Source organism: Cheilinus undulatus, linkage group 14 (genome assembly GCF_018320785.1).
Source record: "Cheilinus undulatus linkage group 14, ASM1832078v1, whole genome shotgun sequence".
Classification (NCBI taxonomy): Eukaryota; Metazoa; Chordata; class Actinopteri; order Labriformes; family Labridae; genus Cheilinus; species Cheilinus undulatus.
Window position 1 is genome coordinate 14,802,833 of NC_054878.1, and position 19,636 is coordinate 14,822,468.

Genomic DNA, 19,636 nt, shown 5'->3' on the forward strand with positions numbered 1-19,636 from the left:
ATCAATTATTTTCTTAAAGGAAGAAGCCCTTTAAACTGCAGCGAAACTGATGATTATGATGTTTACAAAGCCTGATGTAGATCAGATAAAAAGTCAGTGCAGGTTAGAGTTTAACCAGGGCCATTAAAGCCTCATCAGTCACATGCTATGTTTATTTATGCTAATGATGAGTCACACGATCCATTTATTTATTTAGTCTGTTATAAAGGATAAAAGCTTGAGGATAGAGGTGGGAGACGTGTCTTGGCTGTTAAGTTAATGTTCACACCCTGAAATAGTTTATTAGCTTAGTGTTGCTTAGTTTCAACTTTTACTCAGAGGTAATTGCCTTGGAGTTAGCCTTGACCCATGTCTAGCATCCTTCCAGGCCAGGTAAGAAGTAGCGTCACTGGGGAGGGGTATTCAGCTGACGCCTGAGCAAAGGTTATTATGGGTTATTTCCATGGGGCTAGGCTTTAGGACGTCCCACGCTGGAGAGAGGTTGACGCCTAGCAAAGAGTAGGAAATAAGAGAAGAGGTATCACTCTGATTAACATTAACGTACCATACACATAATACACAAAGGGATCCTTGATTGAATCACTGTTTTACTGTTGCAAGGGACCAGAATAAATTTGACACAGAGGATGGATATACATCATATATAAGTGCTTTAAACGTTTTAAAATATGGTACAAAAATTGTGTGGCCCACCTGGCTAATTGGAGAGTCCCAGGTTAGCCCAGAGACTCTGTATACCATACAGTTACAGATGATAGCTGTGTTGATTCTATTAAATTACTCCCACCCTTTACATACCAAATTTCAGCTTCTTTACTCGGGTGCAGGCAGGGCCGCCCCTGGCCAAAGTAAAGCCCTAAGCAGACTCTGATATGAAGCTCCCCCTAACACTGCCAACAATACACAACAACACTCCTACAAGATTATCTTAATATAACTTAAAGAAGTATTATTACAATTATAATTAATTCATTCTTTACAAATTAGCCTGAGTTAGCTGCATATAAAAGACTTCTTAGTTGTAACTGAGTCATCATTAAAGACAACTAACCAAAAACTACCACAGATCTGGGTCTGTCAGCAAAAACTAACTTTTGTCTGAAAAAAGTCACAAAAATGATCATTGCTTCTATTGATCCCATTTCTTGTTGCAATAATAAAAGTAAGGTTTTTAATTTCCGTCATTTTTTTACATAATCACTATGGGTTAATTATTTTACAGAAGATTGTCTGTTCCTGAGCTTCACACTCTTCCAAAAAAAAAAACGGTGTTCCAAAATTAGACGCTGTTTCAATTAAAACTCCAATGAAAACATCGTTTTGGACAGCGTTTCCAAACAAATGAAACAGACTCCTTATACGGTAATATCCTCAGTGTTGCCTGCGAGGCTGGTCAAGAGACTCAACATTGATATACTGTTGATGCCCTAAACAGTGTAACCAATTGTGTCTTTATAGACGATCTTTGTACTGGAGTCTCAGCATTGACCAATAAAATCACTCCTGGGCGTGGATTTCCGGTAGGCTCGTGCGGTCACAGTGCAGGGTGGGCGTTTGATCCGTCTTCTTCTCCAGCTCATACATGACTTCACGACAAACGTTACACAAGTTGGCCAACTAAAAATCGTGAAATATCCTGTCACAGACGACCGAGAAAGATGACGGAAAGCTCCGCTACCAAGCTGCTAAACGGAGACGCCTGTCACCGGACCTCCAATGGTAAAAAATCGAGTAAAAATGGCTTCGTGAAGAACCACTGTCTGTTTCAGCAACCACAGAAGTACCGTCGCCCCAGAGAGAAGGTAAGAAAGGCCCAACCGTCAATTGCTCGATACCGGGGGGTAACATCTCTGTTTTCCGCTGTGTGTATTTGGCTAGCTTGAATGAAAGGAAATTATGTTAGCTCTTGTGTTTAGTGCTCACAGCGTGGTGACAATTATTCATTTTTAGTATGTTTATATTAAAAACGCTCGTAAAAAGTGTAAGCTGCGGTTGAATGACGACAGCCTCCTGACACATCAGGAGTAAACCGTTTAACATTACTGTTAACGTAATAACTAACACTAAGCTAAAGTTTATATAACAGCTAATGCAAAGTGTTGTGTGCTAGCCAATAGCTCTGTCCTAACATAACCTTTTCAAAACTAGCTGCTGCCAACTGCTTCCAATTAAATTTCTACTGCTTAGGTCCCAGCCAGATGACTTTCAATTTACCAAATATTACGAATTATAAGCTTTATAACACAGGAGTGTGGCTGGTAACAAGGGCTATATTAGTTACACTGGCGAGTTAACACCTCTCGTTAGGAGGTTACCTGCTACCTGATGAGGGAGGATAGTTGTGGTGACTTGTTTGTAACCTTACACCCTTTTGTTTCTACACTCCCCTGTGTGTCTGTGGAGTACCTGGTGAAGTTAGACCGGTCTCTGTTTACACTTACTCTAGTATGATGAAGAGCAGTGCCCTGTTGTGTTGTGGCCAGAGTAGCTGTCTGTCAGTGGTTGTCTCCAGGGAGAGGAGGTTTCAGGCCTGCCTCCACATGACACTTGAGCGGGAGAGGAATGTCTCCAAGCTGTGAAGGGTGTGGTCCCTCCTGGGGTAGAAGGAGAAACACATGAAAACAGTGTTTGCATGTGTATTGGTGGAGGTAGGGTATGCAGATATACACATGGCTTTGTTATTTTGCTTCAGTTTGTTGAGGTTTAACATCAATGAAAAATGAAGATCAAACTTTCTGTTGACACTAAATGAAATGTACAACCTCCCATTTTTTGGAGACGTAACATTCAAGACTTGCAACAGTTTAAAGCCGCAGGACTGCTGATTTCAACATGCAGTGAGTTTTACACAATTAGGCCCAGATGTTATGACTGTCATACTAATTATATCTCTCATGAGCATCTTTATGAACCAGAAGTTCAAGCATAACTGCGTTACATATAATACTACTTATAATGTGATCAGATCTGTTCGATTTCCAGTTGAAGTAGAGTTTAGGCATCGGTTCACTGACTTAACTTATTATTTGATACTGCCAGACTAAACACTTAAGGCAGTGATGCACAAAGTGTGGCTCTTTTGTGATATTTTGTGGCTCTTTTATGTCTTAATTTGAAATATTATTCCCCCAGAAAACCTTAGGAAAGGGAAACTTTGACATCAGAAATTATTCACATAAATCAGTTTGTTTCCAGTACTTAGGCCTAAACAGAAGGTTTTAATTGTCAAACTTTATATACCCATTTTTGCCATATTTATCCCATTTTTGCTCTTTTTCACCATTTTTGCCACTTTTCATCCAATTAATATACCTTTGCCATCAAATACCACTTATTTTCAATTTTTTTCCCATTTTTGCCACTTTTTGCCACTTGTTCCCAATTTATGCCACTTTAATCCCATTTTTGCCCTTTTCGCCATTCTTTTGCCACTGTTTGCCCATTTAAGCTGCCTTTTGCCATTTAGTGCCCCTTTTTTCCATATTTTGTTTGCCCTTTTTTTTTTTACCATTTTTCACCACTTTTCGCCCATTAACGCTACCTTTTGCCATTAAATACCACTTGTGTTCTCTTTTTTGCCCATTTTGCAACTTCTTTTAGTCACTTCAATCCAATTTTTGCCCATTTTCACCATTTTTTGCCCATTTAAGCAGCCTTTTCCTGTTACATACCACTTGTTTCCTTATTTGCCCTATTTTACCACTCTTGACTGCCTTTTGCTAAATTAAGTAACTTTTCTCTCAATTTTTTGCTACATTTCTGCCACTTTTGGACCATTTTTGCCACATTTAACTTATTTGTATTGCTACTTCAAGCCGTTTTTTCCCCTTACATTGTGGCTCTTGCAAACGTATTGGTTAAGCAGGGTTGAGTAACACTGACCTAAGGTATTAGAGCTGATACCAAGCACAAGTGTTCTTACTCATAAAACTGTACTGGTATCATTTGAATGCATAATGTTAGTCTTTCATTTTGTGAGTATGTAGCAAAGTTTGAGCTATGTCTGCAGTTTGCTGATATTCAGACGTAATGACAAAAGTAGAGAAGAAAGAAAACCGTCCACTGATTAAACATCGAAAGTGGAGATGAAGAACGTGATGAAAATAAAACAAATTTTCAAAATGATTTAAGAACAATTATGGTATTGATGTGTTCTCTTAATTGTGCTTGGTATCAGTAAGCACCCAAATGTAAGTACTTGGTACTTTTTGGTGTTTACCCCAAATATTTCCAGTAATTTTCAAAACAGGTTTTTGTAGTTGTAACTGGATGTGTCTTGTCCACCATGGCAGATGCCACATGTTTTATCTTTGCTGTGGAATCACTGATGTTATGCAGTTCATTCATCCATCCATTTACTGCACTTCTTATCCCTTTGGGGTACCAGGGGGCTGGAGCCTTTCCCAGTCATTAGGAGAGAAGCAGGGTACACCCTGTTGTGGTCACCCGTTTATCTCAGGGCTAACATACAGAAACAAACAGCCAGGTATGGTCACAGTCACACCTACAGCCAATTTAGAGTCACCAATTAACCTAATGAGTATGTGTTTGGTCTGGGGGAGGAGGCTGGAGTACCTGGAGAGAACCCACGCATGCATGGGGGGAAAATGCAAACTCCACACAGAAAGTCCCTGGCCTGGGATAAATCAGGAACCTACTTGCTGTGTGGCAACAGTGCTAAGCTCTGTGTTGCCATGCAGCCCGTTATTCAGTTCAATTCATCTTTGCTTATAAAGCACATTTAAAACAAAGTGCTTTACAGAGTATAAGGCAAACATGATAGAATACACATTGACATAGAATAATCAAATAATATTCAAATCAATTAAAATAGAACATCATAAAAATGTTAAAAGTCACAGTAAAGTCTATAAAAACTGTTGGGATAAAAAAATCTCATCTTGAAAAGAAAACCAAAGCCTTACGTTGGGCACATCCAGCAAGTTGAACTGCTACATAAAAGAGTGGGAATTGCGACTGGAAGTTGCCGCTCTTTTGCTGTATCCGTTCATATTTTGTGCTTCTTACTTGTCATGAACCCCTGTTTGTCTTTACTATGGTCTACACACCAGTGGTTCCCAATGTTATTTTCAAGGAACACCCCCCTTCTTGTATCTAAGATAAGCTGAGCCCCCCAACCCAACAGGACCTACACAGAAAACATGCTACATTGCTGTCAACCAACATCAATTTTACTTGTTTACATTGAGAAAATCCCGTAACACATCCCTGACACCCCAAATAGACCTTTTCATATATCCATTGCATGGAATATATTTCAGATCTGTAGGGCATAACCTTTCAAAATATCTAGGAGGATGATTGAATAAACTTTACGTTAATTATGGGCCAATCAGAGGAACAAAACATATGGCACTGTTGGCACACTGCACCCTAGGAAGTAAATTACATTACAGGGGCTTGACAGCCAGCCATTATTGTTGTTAACTATGAGTGGAGACAGTCGGCAACTTAAACTTTCCAAAGCCGGGAGAACAAAAAGATATCTCTTTCACCAAGAAAGCTTTCAGTGTGGTTCTTCACTCTTCTTTTAAAAGATGTTGTTTGGTTCTGATTAAACTGCCGCTATAGCTACATCCAAGTTAATCCCTTCACAAGATGCCATAGTTTACCAGCTACTAAACCACACCTGTATACCACCCTGTTCCCCTCAAATGACGCTGATTGGTCCATTCTTTCATAGACTGGGACCAAGTGTTTCTGCTTGAAGCTTTGCAAGGGAGGTCTGCTAGATGACAGACATGGAATCTAGCCAATCCATCGATTAAAATTCCAACATAGTGGGCCTAAACACACTTTTTCTTACTAAAAGACTATTTTATAAACCAAGTGTGTAGTCATATTCTGTTCAATATGAGCAAATCTAATGATGACAACCTCAGAGCAGAGCGAGCCTTGCCCCCAGAGTAGCTGCCTGCCAGTGGGTCACTCCCATGATTCCCTTCTCTACCCTTGGTGTTATCTTTGGTAATTGTTATAATTGAGAGTACTTTGGCAGCAGAGCTTAAATTCTGTTGATTTAAATGTTTCTGTTAATCAGACGAACAGTGATTTTGTACGTTAATCGTTTTTATTCACACTGTGTATTTCAGCTGACCCGAATGATGACTAATATTTACCTATGCTAAAAAGTGAGTAATGTACAGGATTTCTATCAGCACTGGAAAAAGGGCATCCTCCTGTCTGATATGCGCTCTGCTTGTTATTGATAAGAGACTGAAATGGGAGTTAGATGCCCACTGGCCTTTTTGTTTCCAGATAAACTACGTCTCTGTTGTTTTTCTTTAAATGCTAAATCAGCTTTTCAACACAGAACAAGCCTATTAACTTCTCAGGGGTTAAGAACAAAATGTAGACCGTTTTCTAGCAAGTCCAAGTCTCCATCAAAGACCAGTGATAAATGTCCTCCAGGGTTGTAGTCTGCAGCCAACAACTGATTCTTCCTTATTAAGCTAGCTTTAATCCCTGTATGGAAAGAATAGGGAAAATGCTCTGGGCGGGATGTTGATGAGCCAGCAGGAATAATGAACTCAGTAACAGCTTTCAGCGGGGATGGTGGTGTCAATAATTGCTCAGCAGAAATTAGATGTGAACACAGTTGACAAGGAGAGGGCTCAGTCGTTTGTTCAATTTAAGGTCCAATTTGGTACATAAACCACGTGTTTTTTCTTTATCTTTTTATACTGTAATACTTTCACCGTCTCATGAGCTGCAAAGCCAGCAGGTGATAGAGTAGATTTCCACAGATTAAGTTGGATGCCCTTTTTAGGGGTTGTCCAGCTATAAATGAGTGGCACAGTTCTGCTTTTTTCCAGTCTCTGTTTGTCCACAGGTATAAAAGATTGAACAAATATAACGTCAGTTGACCTGTATTTGGCTGCTGTGGTTTGTGTCTCTTTGAGCCATGTTCATGGATATGAATGTGTTTTTGTGCTCAGTTGAGACAGACTAATGAAACCATCGCTTCTGGTCTGCTGCTCTTTAAAGTCAGAGAAAGAGACCTGTTTGACCGGCTTTTAACACACATAGACAAACACACACTCACACTGCAGTACCCTCCTGTTCCCCGGCTCAGAGGTATTTCTTGGAGAAGCATGACTGGTCACATGAGCTATGGTTGCTAAGCTGCAGGCCAGAGTGGGTAATGAGTGACCGCCCTCATTTGTTTAATGTTGGTTTTGTAGACAGAAGTGAGGTGCAGTCCAGCTTATAATGATGCCGGTTTTTCTGTTTGGTTTTTGTGGAGCTCCTTCAAGTGTGACCACATTTATATGGCGCTGTAATCCAAGATCAATATTTCTATTCATAAAACTCAATGAATGAGAACCCTGGTCTGATGGCCATTTTACTGCTCACTGGTCCACAATGGCCTGAGCACCATTAGGTAGGTTTCCATGAATTAATGTGCTTGTTGTGTCTTTTACTGGTTTTCTTACTCTTTTCCAAGAAAAACACGATTTTAACAAATCAGCCCCGCTGTTGTCAAGTGTGTGCCAGTGTATACTGGATTAGCTTGGCTGGTTTCTATCTAAATTTATTGGGCTGCTTAGTGAAGCAGACTCAATATGTAAACACAGTGTAAGTGTAGATAAATCGGGAAGGTTTTAAAGGCGACACCAACAGAAGGAATGGGGCTATAACATAAAGTTGTTTAATTTAGCCAACATTTCATTCCCTAAATCAGTGCTCAGGCTTAGATTTATAGAACCGATAAAGAGTCTATGGATTCAGTTGATACATTTTTCTTCAAGAAGAAAATGATTAAAAAATGCACAGAGGGAACTTGTGGATCTGATAGACTTAAACCAAGCTGAGCGCCTGTAGACGTCTAAAATGTAACATGAAACCGTCCATCTTCTCAAGGGACTTGTTATCTCCAAGGATACATTGATTCAAGTAATGATTAGCCGCTTACACAGTGTCATTTTTCCTGACATCCACAGCTCATCAATTCATGTCAAGACAAGGTTCATCATGCAACAATTGGACATGTTTGTTTTCCTTTTACTTTAGTATCAGTTGGAGGATACAAAGTCAAACAGAATTAAAGCTGTGCTAAAATGTTGTCATTTCAATGGAAAACTTCAACTTTTATAGGCTTGTAATGGCAAACTGCCTTACTTTATTTCCCCCCAGAACCAAAATGTACCACACAACTCCAGCCTGTACAAGAAGCCTTTCTTGGAATCGTTCGAGGAGACTCCTCTTCTGGTGGCCGTGCTCACATACATGGGCTATGGCATCCTCACTGTCTTTGGCTATCTCAGAGACTTCCTTCGCCATTGGAACATTGAGAAGTGCCACGTGGCTCGTGAGAGAGAGGAGCAAAAGGTAAAGTAGTGCTCACTTTAAGGAATGCACAATATTGGATTTCTGCCGATACCTCAAACTCTAATCTTTAAAAAGTAATGTGAAAAAGTTTAAAGTTGAACAAAGATGCAAAATTCAGTCATTTAAAAACACTTCAAGTTTAAGGAATGGGGATGAACAAAAAAAAGTATAAATTGACGTAGGTCTGTTAGTCCAGCCAAAAAAATCCACAACATATGAAATACATGCATGGAATACCAATATCATGCCCATAATGTCTTGCATCCCTATTGACATAAGTCCTTTTTGTGTATAAAGGCTGACGAAGACCAACTAAATGTGAGGCCACTAACTCTACATTGGTTCCAAATTAAAGTTAACAAGCAGACAAATCACAGCAAGAGTTTCGCATAAATCTTCTTGTGATACCTAATCTAAATATATCCTTAGACGTTGCAAGCTAGAGTTTAATTTCATATTTTGAGGGTAAAGTATGTAATCCTTTTGCAGAACTGTCTCATTCAGTGCCTGGCTCATGCTTTATCAGAGTGCTGCAAGTCCTTTTTACCTTTAAGGTTTAAAATTTGTTCAAAAAAATAATCTGCTGCATTTTTCTATCTCCTTCAAATGAATAAAGATGGCCTAAAAACACAATAAATTGATAATTTTCTCTCCACTTTCCATTTTCCCATCAGGATTTTGTCCCCCTCTATCAGGACTTTGAGAACTTTTACACCAGAAACTTGTACATGAGGATTCGTGACAACTGGAATCGACCCATCTGTAGCGTCCCTGGTGCAAAGATGGACCTGGTGGAGAGAGTTTCCCATGACTACAACTGGACCTTTGAGTAGGTTGATACATCACAGCGTGTCTGTTTGCTGATATGATTATGTATTTGTACAGGACAGATATAGTATCAAGGCGTTGTCTTTGACGGTCATTACTCCCTCAGAGGTGTGTTTATGTGCTTCTGATGCTTAGCTTAACAGGAAGTTTATTGATTTGCACCTTCAGTCACTGACCTTGTGTGTCTGATAGTAAGAGTGACATCACTGGTGATTCAGATAGTATGTTGAAAGCACCAGTATCTGTCACATGTCTCTGAGAAGTCCTAATAATACTCTGACTGGTGTCATGTCAGCACAGTGTGATGTCAAAGCTGTCATAACAGCCACAGATTTCCTTTATTTTATTGCCTAAGCTAAAAGTACAAGCCTGAACTTATTGATCAACAATAGCAACATTTATTTTATTGAAAAAACTATACCTGTGTGTTACTTTATCTGCAAGAAAATGGCTTAAAAAGTGACTTTTGTGTCTTACTTTTTCCTATATTGCTCAGTTGTTTGTAATATCATATTCATTTTGCCTTCTGATATCCCTTCTGGAAATAAATGGTACATATTAAAACTTTGTCATTGCGCCCCCAGGCAACTAGGATTATTAGACTGGCACTTGTGTTGAATGTTAATGGATGTTATGTTATTAATCCTCTGTGTCTCTCAGGCACACAGGGAGAGTGGTGAAGGATGTCATCAACATGGGCTCATACAACTACCTTGGTTTTGCTGAGAACATTGGAGCTTGTGCCGATGCTGCTGTTGAGTCCACACAGAAGTACGGAGTTGGAGTGGGCAGCACTCGCTGTGAAATGGGTAAGGGTCAAGCTGAAGAGCTTCTTTTTAAAAAGCTTCACTGATTTGTAATCATCCAAGAGACCTTTTGAGTCATATTATGATGAAATGAACTTTAAACCACAGCTGGGACTCGAGCAACTGCTCCCTCTTTTGTCCATTGCTCTTTCAGCCGACAGCAGAGGCCACAGGCATGAGTGGTTTTGAAGGATCAAGAATTGAGAAAGCTTTGAAGTTCACGTCCTTTCAGTAAAGCCTATAGTCTGCTGAGGCTTGTTTCTAACCTGGGAAACTAGAGTGCATTTCCTTCCTCATAAAACATTCACAAACCCAAGTATTTCAAATCCAGTATTGTCTACATCAGTATGTTGTAGGTGCAGTCTTCCTGCATCCTGTCAATGTTAAAATGTGTCCTTTTTTTAATTCTCAAAATTATTCTGACAGCCTGCTACAACCAAAACTGAAAGTGTATGTTTGTGGAGCTACAACAAAGATGTAGCACAGAAAAGAAGGAGTCAGATGTCATATGTAAAGAGTGAGGAGGGTTGACCCAGAGCCATGTTAACGTGCACTTGAGTGCCAATATGATTTTGAAAATTTGAACATTGAAAACCACTGAATCCACTGACTCTCAGAAAGACAGTAGAGGAGTAAAGGTCTTTTGCACACTCAGTCTGTTATTTCTGGATGTGTTTTTTTGGGGGGATCAGTAACCCAATCAAAAACACCACTCACTTAAGCCTTGCCCACCGTTGACTTAAATTTTTTTAGTCATTGGAAAAATTTGGCTGATATGAAAATTTAGATTTAAAAGCAATATTTTTGATCTACAGATCTGCCTATATTAGCTGTAAATATGCAAATATGTTTGTGGAGTTTTAGTTTGGACCAACAGATCTACATCAGCCAATGGCTTTTCTTTATTTATCATTATTCCTCACACTTTTAGATGTGTTTTAATGATTGAAATTCATTATTTTGTTCTAGGGCTGTCAATATTTATCTACAGTCCCATTATAATTTCATTAATTGTTTTTCACAGATTTTGAGTTATATTTATGCACATTTTTTATTGATGTGTATGTAAAACGCTCAGTTGCTTTAATTAACGTGTAGTTACACAAGGCGATCCACGTACTCTGAATCAAGAACAGAGTGTTTTTTTGTTCACTATGGTCCAAACCGTGGAGAAAACCCTCTCCTGAAGGAGGTGCCCAGGATGCCAGCCGGGGCAGGAAAGGATACCTGGACCGGAGCGTTTTCCACCACAACAGGGGGTTACTGTCGGTGGGCATCGCAGTTTTATTCTCGTACATCAGCATCTCTTGATGTAGCGAAGCCTCACTTGCCAAATCACCATCAGCGTGTGCACCACCTTGGCGATAGACATCCCAATTGCAGCGCCTCTGTGTTTTGGTGTGAAAACTTGTTCATCATGTCACGTGTCATGTGACAAAACATTTGGTTCCTACACCTACATATGGGTAAAGTAGAGTCCCAGGAGAGAGGGGAGAGACTCAAGAATGATTATAAACAGTAAAAATATTTTAAAAACATGCTTGAATAGTAACTTAAGCTTTCGAATATTAATGAGTTTTTAAATATTTGAATTGTGTTCAAACCCTGAAATTCGTTCCAACAGCCTTATTTTGTTCATCCCCAAACTTGAGGATGTGTATTTTAAGGACCAAATTTTTAAGTCTGAACTACATTTAAATATCCGTATTGATATAGGATATCAGCAGATATCCAGTATCGTGCATCCCTAGTTGTTTTCCAATGCCCCGTGCCAATTTGGAGAGAGAGTGTACAACTTTCAATTTAGTGTCTTTGCTATGTGGCCATAGCCACAAATTTTGGCTTTTTCTGATCCATGGCTAATATGCACCTTACACATGGGCAAATCATGATGTTTAAAGTGAGGTTTCAGTACAAGGGAGGGAGAGGGAGAAAGGAGCTCACCCACTTAAATGATTTGGACACAGTGGTGGGTGGTAAACCGGTATCAACACCGTCGCTAAAATTTCTGCTAGGGTATGGATTTCTGCAAGACTGTCATAACCAGTTAAAATGGGTGTGTTCAGTTGTAGACGCAGTTCGCAGGGTATAACTGATGCTAGCATAACAAAGTGATGTAAAACAGCACAGTCTGAGTCAAGCCAGCTGCAAGTTTTGCTCCAGCATTACGACCAGCAGGGTAACTAACTGAACGTCACCCACTTGTGCCACTGTACATAACTTACAAGACAGTAAACAGGCTAAATCTGTGTTTTCCTATCTAAGTTTGATGTCTGTATGCATGTTCTATTTTAATTCTGTAATACCATTATTGTGAAGGGCAAGAAAAATACCGCAATATTTGGGCCATATTGCCCAGGCCTACTTGGTCAGATTTGAAAAAATGTGAAAAAACCTTAACCTGTTTTAGAGATTGTTTTTGAGTCAGTTTGTAGACATGATTACATATTTCTTTCTTAATGTGCAGGCCTTCACTTTTCTTGGATTGCCCTGAAGAAAAAGAAAAGAAAACGATTCCAAGGAATGAAGGGATTGTACTTGTTTGGCCTCTCATTTAGAAGGCCTTTTTTCCTTATGTCAGGGGAAAATGTATAAGCTGCTGTAAATTTCACAGTGGATTATTGGAAAAAAAAACATCTTTTACATCCCCCTTGCATCTCTAGCACCTTGCAATCTACTATATCTTGGCAAGTTAGCCCCTCCTGCTAATGGAGGATTTTTGTGACAGGACTATCTAGGATATCATCCTTGTTCTTGCATGCTTATGTGTCCCCGTACATTATTACAACAGTAGCAGACGGTTGCAGAAAATGTTCTTCTTGGAGCTGCTTGATGAAAAACTGAGATTATGTTGTTTCCAGGAAACCTTGACATCCATGAGGAGCTGGAGCAGTTAGTTGCCAGGTTCCTAGGTGTTGAGTCATCAATGGCTTTTGGCATGGGCTTTGCAACAAACTCCATGAACATTCCTGCTCTCACCGGGAAGGTAAGGAATTTCATTTACTTCCTTTATTTGTGTTTTTTGAGTTCTGCCTGTAACACTGTGGTCTTCTTGAATTGATTACTTTGTTGTGTTTTTAGGGTTATGTTTGCCCCAGTACCCATCCTGTAATTGTATTGAGTGTCATTATTAGATTTACTGTAAGCTAAAAACACAGTTTCCTGTGTCAAGTAAAAACAAGCTTCATCTTTAGATGTATGGCCAAGCGTGGAGAGTTCAGACTGTTCCACAACACACTATTTTCCACCCAAAGCTTTCAAAACATTGTGAGAGCAGCGGGTTAGAGATTAATATTTGACAAGTTCTAGCCACTGTTGTTCTAACCCCAACAACCTACACACACAGTCTGCACTTGCATTTTTACTCCTTTCTCCCTGAGCTACAGGGTCTTGAACAGGAAGTAAAAATCTGAGCTGACAAGCATGTGTACCATGTGAGTCAAAGAGCACATTTCCTGACAGACCAGAGTGAGAAACAGATAAGCAAAGTGTGAGAGAAAAAACCCACAACTGACAGTAAAGATTTGAGGCCTTGCCCTTGTCACATGGTTTCATAAATTCATAACTATGCCTGTAACTTTTCTGTTAGCTCACATCGTTTGTTACAGCATAAAGTTGTGTTGTGTAAGAAGTCTTATTTATCCATTGACCAGAGGAAATGGTGTGAGCAATGTCACTGTTGACTTTAACAAGTGTATAAGGCGTTGGCACTAGTTCGATATAATAGAAAATACACTGTTATTCTAGAAATATTTGTTTGATATCAAACTCAAGTTAATATGAATTTATTTCTTTTATGTAAACAGTCTTGTTTAAAATTCAAAAAGTTGTCACCTTTTAACAACAAAAATCTTCAGTTTTTTTCAGTGTCTTTGTGAACTTCACACAGAGGTTTTGGTTCAAAGGATCTATTTTCCTACATTTTTATCTGTTAAACCTTGTTTTATTTGCAGATGATACAAATGGGGTTTTTTTATCCTGGAGAGATTTTGCATCAGTTAGAAGGGATCACTTAAAAAATGTGAAATAAAAAATTTGGTTTGATAAAAACAAAATATTTGTCAACTTGAAGAGAGAAAAATGTGCGAGCTCAGCAAACATTATAATAATGGATTGATTATTTGTATTTAAGTTTCAGCTGACTAAATGATATTTACATTTTTAGTTTATTTATTTCGTTACTTGTAGTTAACTATATTAACCTTACAGTTGATAAAGAAACTCAGCTGGTCATCACACATAAAAGTAGTATGAGGTATTTAAGTATTAAGAAGTATAGTAGTACCAAACAAAGCAAAACAGGCTTTAGGTCCCAAATCACTCCACATTCTGTACTGTTCACTGGTTTTACCTTTTTAAAGGTACTGTGTGGAGGTTTGAGACAACGCCTACAAAAGTACATTAGTCATTGTTTATTCTCCTAAAACAGCAATACAGACTACTCACAATGCTGCATATCAGGATCATAAACACTCATCACTCCTACAGTCAGATACACTGAAGTTGGCAGATCTTGTGGAATTTTAACTAGCACAAGTAATCTTTAAAGCAAAAAATAAGCAACAACATGGAACTGTTAAAGAAAATGTTCACTGAAGGAGAAGGAAGTTGCAATTTGAAGGGGTAATTTAGTTTCTGGACTGTTTCTGTGTATATAAAGTGGAGATATTTTTGTATTTCTGTGTGTAGAGTAAAATGTGGAACTGTGAAGGTGGAGCTAAATGATTGTCCAAACATGAAGCAACTACAAGGTATGAAGTAGGGCTGTAGTCAACCAAAGAAAATCTTGGTTGACTGAAATTACACCCACACACAAACCAATCGATTTGTCATGCAGTAAAAAAAAAAAACAAAAAAAAAAAACAGCTTGATCTGTGAGAGGCTCATCATTGCATCCTCTGGTAGTCTGGATGAACTTAAAAATCAACAAAACAAGCTTTATGAGGCACTATTGATTATTTTTATCCTCATTTTGTTGTACTAAAATATCAGCTGACTCAGAGACAATAAGCATGCACCTACCTTTAATCATGTAATTTATGTGATCCTAGCACAATAACTTATTGGCATCAAAGCCTACAAAATATCCTCAGACAATTGTTTGTATTAATTTTCAACGATAACTATTAACAGGATCACTCATTCCAGCCAGTGCCATGTCATTTATGAGCATATATCAGACTGCGTGCAGCGTTAATTTACTGAGGTGAAGGGAGAAAAATCTGCTGGTTGTGACTTAATGACAAAGAGACATCATCTTTTCTCTCTTTGCTCTCTGTTTGCCTGTAACAGACACTAAAGCTCACATGAACATTTTAATCTGATGATAAACGGGCAATATTATACCACGTTTACTGACCAGTGAATTAAACAGGTCACTGGAGTTGGGACTCTGACAGAGGACAGAGCAAAGACACTCTGCAGTGTCACTTCAGTATCCTACAAAAAGCCTGCATCTTCGTGTCAAGTTTAAGTTATTTACAGCCTAACCTCCTTCTAAACAGTCAGGATAGAACATGTTCTGCATCACTTTGTGTGCCTCTCTACCTGTATTGCCCAGCACTGCTGCGTCTGTCAGTCAGCAGCACGCTCTACTGTTTTGTTCTTGCACACACACGCATGACAAACCGACGGCATTTGACTATTGTTGGGTATTAATTGTTGGTTTATTTGCTATTTTCCCTTCTTTTTATGTAAATAACAGTTGAAATCTAGAGGAATGTTTCTATTGGTATGTGAATGTAAATATGTAGCTATACAGCAGAGGCTGAAACTTCTGGGAATCACAGGTTTCCCATGGGATTCCCACTGGACAGGACTAGAGTTCACTGCTAATCATGTGAGTGGGATGGGACAGGAAAAAAGTTAACAGGAGCAAAAATCATAACGATAGAGCAGTTTTATCTCCACACTTGCGTTTCTGTTACTAGGTGGTTCCGCTACCATCTGCATTGGTGTCTGTTTGCTGGTTGTTTTCAGGCACACACCTAATCTTACTGGACATGCATGGCATGAAATATCTGTCAGTGTACGGTCATGCAGGCACTGCATTCATCACTAAAATCAAACAATAGTGGATTCAGAGAGAGCAGGCTCAGGGCTTTCCACAAACTCAGGCTTTCATTGTTATAACAAGACAGTAAGCTGAACAATGCATCGTGATACCCTTTTACTGGTTCAGTATTTGAGAGTCTGATGTTTTTGGTTTAATTAATATGACATTCGTACTTGAAGACATCAGGGTTTTGGTTTGTGATTAAAACATAAGAGCTCTGACTTACCTCAAGATACATATCAAAGCTCTTTGTAGTCAAGCCTATCACATGCTGATGATTAAAGGTTCAGAACAAGAAAACACTAGCTAAAAAACAGCTGTCTTTGAGGCAGAGTGAGAAAATAAGAAAGTTTAGGTTTACAGGCAGCGATTCCAAGATTAAAACGGTCTTTAAAGTTTATCAAGAAGGGCATTTATCCCAACAGTGTATTAACTTAAAGTTAATTCAGAACACTCTTGTCACATATTTAACCATTGTATTGCAAAATGGATGTACAGTTTTACTTGGCAGAGATGGCTCTGAACAAAAGATGCTCCCTGGGTTAGTCAAGCAGCATGCTTTGACTTTCAGAGAACACATCGCTAGAAGCCCCTTATATGGACATTTGACAATTCATATTGAATACAATAAAATTAGTTTACACACATTTAACCCAGGTAGCATGAATCTGCGTATGAGAGTGCAACAAGCTCTATGCTTTAAAGGAGGAGGCTGGTAAGGAGGGGAGGCTTTGCCAGCAGCAGCAGGGTGGTGCATCAGCATTAATGCAAGCAGGGATTAGTGAGAGGTATGTCATAATTATATACAACGGTGTGTGTTAATATGTTCCAGGAGGACCCCCAGACCCCTGCACTGTTGTAAAACTGTAGTCCAGTTCCTGAACCTGTTCTAGTTCTACCAATGCACAGGCCAAATGTAGAAAATGTAGTACAGAAAAAGAAAAAAGGGGAGTGGGAGTCATTATTTCAGAATCAGGGTTGAGAGGGTACAGGATTTTGATTTTATTATCTGGCCCTGGATTGAGACAGGACAGGATTATTTTTGTGTGAGAGGGATGGGATTGGAGTACCACTCCATAACACCCTCAAGTATACAGTGGAAAAAAATGAGTACATTCATATTATATCACTATTGCGCTTTATTATATTCAGCACAAAAAACAGGACACTTATGTGGTCTGATCCTACTTTTTTCCCGGAGCAGAATCCAGATATGGATGTTATTCTTTGTACATTTATTCATGGCAACAGGTATTCTTAGTAGGAGTGTTTCTACAAAGGTGACTAATTTTAAAGCTGAGTCAATGGGTATTTAAATTCAGTCTAGTTTACAAGTGTAAGGGTAAGAAAATGCTCATAATACAGTCAAAATTTAGCACAATGTAAGACTGTTAAACATAACAGTGTCTGTACGTAAATGGTGTAAAACAGGTTTGCAGAGTGTTATTATGAGCAGTTTTAGCATCTCCAGCCTTTAGTCCACTTTGCAGGTTAACACCCACATGCCTGTGCTGCATGTGTTTACACAGCTCCAATCGAGTTGCTATATTACAGTTTATCCTGACACAGTCTGCATACTACTTTCCTCCATTTCTCTCTATTTCTCCATTCTAGATCATAGTACTGTCAAACCTCTTCATGCTACAAATGCTATCTGTCTTGTACTGTTCTATAGGGTAATAATGTGTTATGGCAGTATGGCAATTGCCATTAACCAGACAGTATTAATAATTAGGTGACTGTCAAGTAATTCTTGCACAAATAAGCAAAGGAGGTGGGGTTTAAGAATTTAAATGGCTAGTCATACACATCCCTAATTCTTGGCCAAATAATATTATAACATTATATACTCCAACAGCTCACTGGCCTCCAAACCATTCTGTTCTTTTTTCCTCAGACAGGAAAAGTCAGTCTAGCCTAGAAAGCTGTTTCTCAACACTAAACTCCAACATGTGACATCCTTTGGCATGACAATGACGCAATCAAAGCTCCAAAGACGGTTGAACTTGAATGTTTCTCACTGAATAGTTTCTGACTTTTCTCTGGCAGTGAATCAGAACTGTGTGACATTTGTTTAGGTAGAATTTCTTTTCTGTTTTTTTGCTTTAGGGTTGTCTCATTCTGAGTGATGAGCTGAATCATGCGTCGCTGGTGCTGGGTGCACGCCTGTCCGGCTCCACAATTCGGGTCTTCAAACACAACAGTGAGTGGCTTTCAATGATGAGCAGCTTCCTTTACAACAAAAATGTAGGAATGTGTATTGCTGAAAACCTGAGGAATGCAGTAACACAGCCCACATAGGGTTAAAATGGACCTTTCAACACCATGAGGGAGGAATTATAATTGTTGTTAACATGGGTGTGAGTTTTGGCAGGATGCATCATCAAATGAAATTCTTGGTCATTTATCTGAAGTTCAACATTTGCTTCATTATTTCACCCTTGTCTGTCTTTTCTTACGACATTAAGTCACTTATAAAAGGGTGTGGTGTTATTAGAAATACAGAGACGCACTCTCTCCAGATATCCTCAAGATTCTCCCTCAAAGTTATCCAAGTTCACACGCAGCAGCCAGAAACCAAGCAGGCTGTCTGCTAAAAAAAAAAAAAAAACACTTTGAAGCAAATCTTCAAAGTGTTGCATTCATTATTAAATTGACTCGCTGCCAATAATAAAAGAAACCTCTCATGTTTTTTAAGAGGCAGTAAAATCCATCCTTAGGAAATTCTCTATGTTTTAGACATGCAAAGCCTGGAGAAGCTGCTGAGAGACGCTATTGTTCATGGACAGCCAAGAACCCACCGACCCTGGAAGAAGATCCTCATAGTGGTTGAGGGCATTTACAGGTATGTCTGTTTAATTGCTATACCATTTACCCTTACACGTTTCTTACCACTGCTGTGTGTCCCAGTTAACCTCTAAATACTTAACAGAGTTTTACGGGGGGTTCAACTTAACTGGTACTACATTTGTCCTTTTATTTGCATCTTAGAAAAGGCATGTAAACACTTTAAGATGTTAAGTAAGAGTGTTCTGCTTCATTTTATGAGTCTTTTTCTTTTTTTCTTTTTTGTTTAAGACACTAAAGTGTCACAATAAAAAAGTATTGATTTGCACAGCCTGCCTAAAGGCTTTCTTTCATGCTATAAACGTCCCAATCCCCACCATAGAGGCAAACTGATCTACAATAAAACGATGAAGAACTTTCATAAGATAAGTGAAGCAATAATTCAGAATTCAATATAAGAGCATTTTCCTGCATTGATTTCACTTGAAGCTACACCCACATGCTGACTTTGTATTAAACGCAGAACAAAGACATTTTCTGCTTGAACAAATTCTGAGTAACAGTCGGACGGTTTATAGTTTAGTTTCTGAGTCATGATGTCAACACCCCCTTTTGTAACTTTGTTTAAATAAAGAAAATAAAGATACTTTGGAAGCAAGCCCTGTCTCCTTTGAGCATAATGCATTCCTTGGTATTTGAATTGTATTTACTGTTAAGACAATCAATCCTGTTGGTCAATACAGATGTCAGAGACATAATCAGTGCCCTTTCCTAATGCAGTATTAATGGAGCTTCATTTCCACTGGGA

General features: G+C 38.9%; 1 protein-coding gene across 1 annotated transcript in view; it reads left to right on the forward strand.

The window, feature by feature from the left end:
• The first annotated feature begins 1,547 nt into the window (after positions 1-1,547).
• sptlc2b (serine palmitoyltransferase, long chain base subunit 2b) overlaps positions 1,548-19,636 on the forward strand; it is a 30,522-nt gene continuing 12,433 nt past the window's right edge. The window contains exons 1-7 of the mRNA XM_041805333.1: positions 1,548-1,802; positions 8,158-8,352; positions 9,027-9,181; positions 9,841-9,989; positions 12,848-12,972; positions 18,151-18,244; positions 18,781-18,886. Of these exons, the coding sequence (XP_041661267.1) occupies positions 1,659-1,802; positions 8,158-8,352; positions 9,027-9,181; positions 9,841-9,989; positions 12,848-12,972; positions 18,151-18,244; positions 18,781-18,886 (968 nt within the window). The 5' untranslated portion in view covers positions 1,548-1,658. The remainder of the gene's footprint in view (positions 1,803-8,157; positions 8,353-9,026; positions 9,182-9,840; positions 9,990-12,847; positions 12,973-18,150; positions 18,245-18,780; positions 18,887-19,636) is intronic.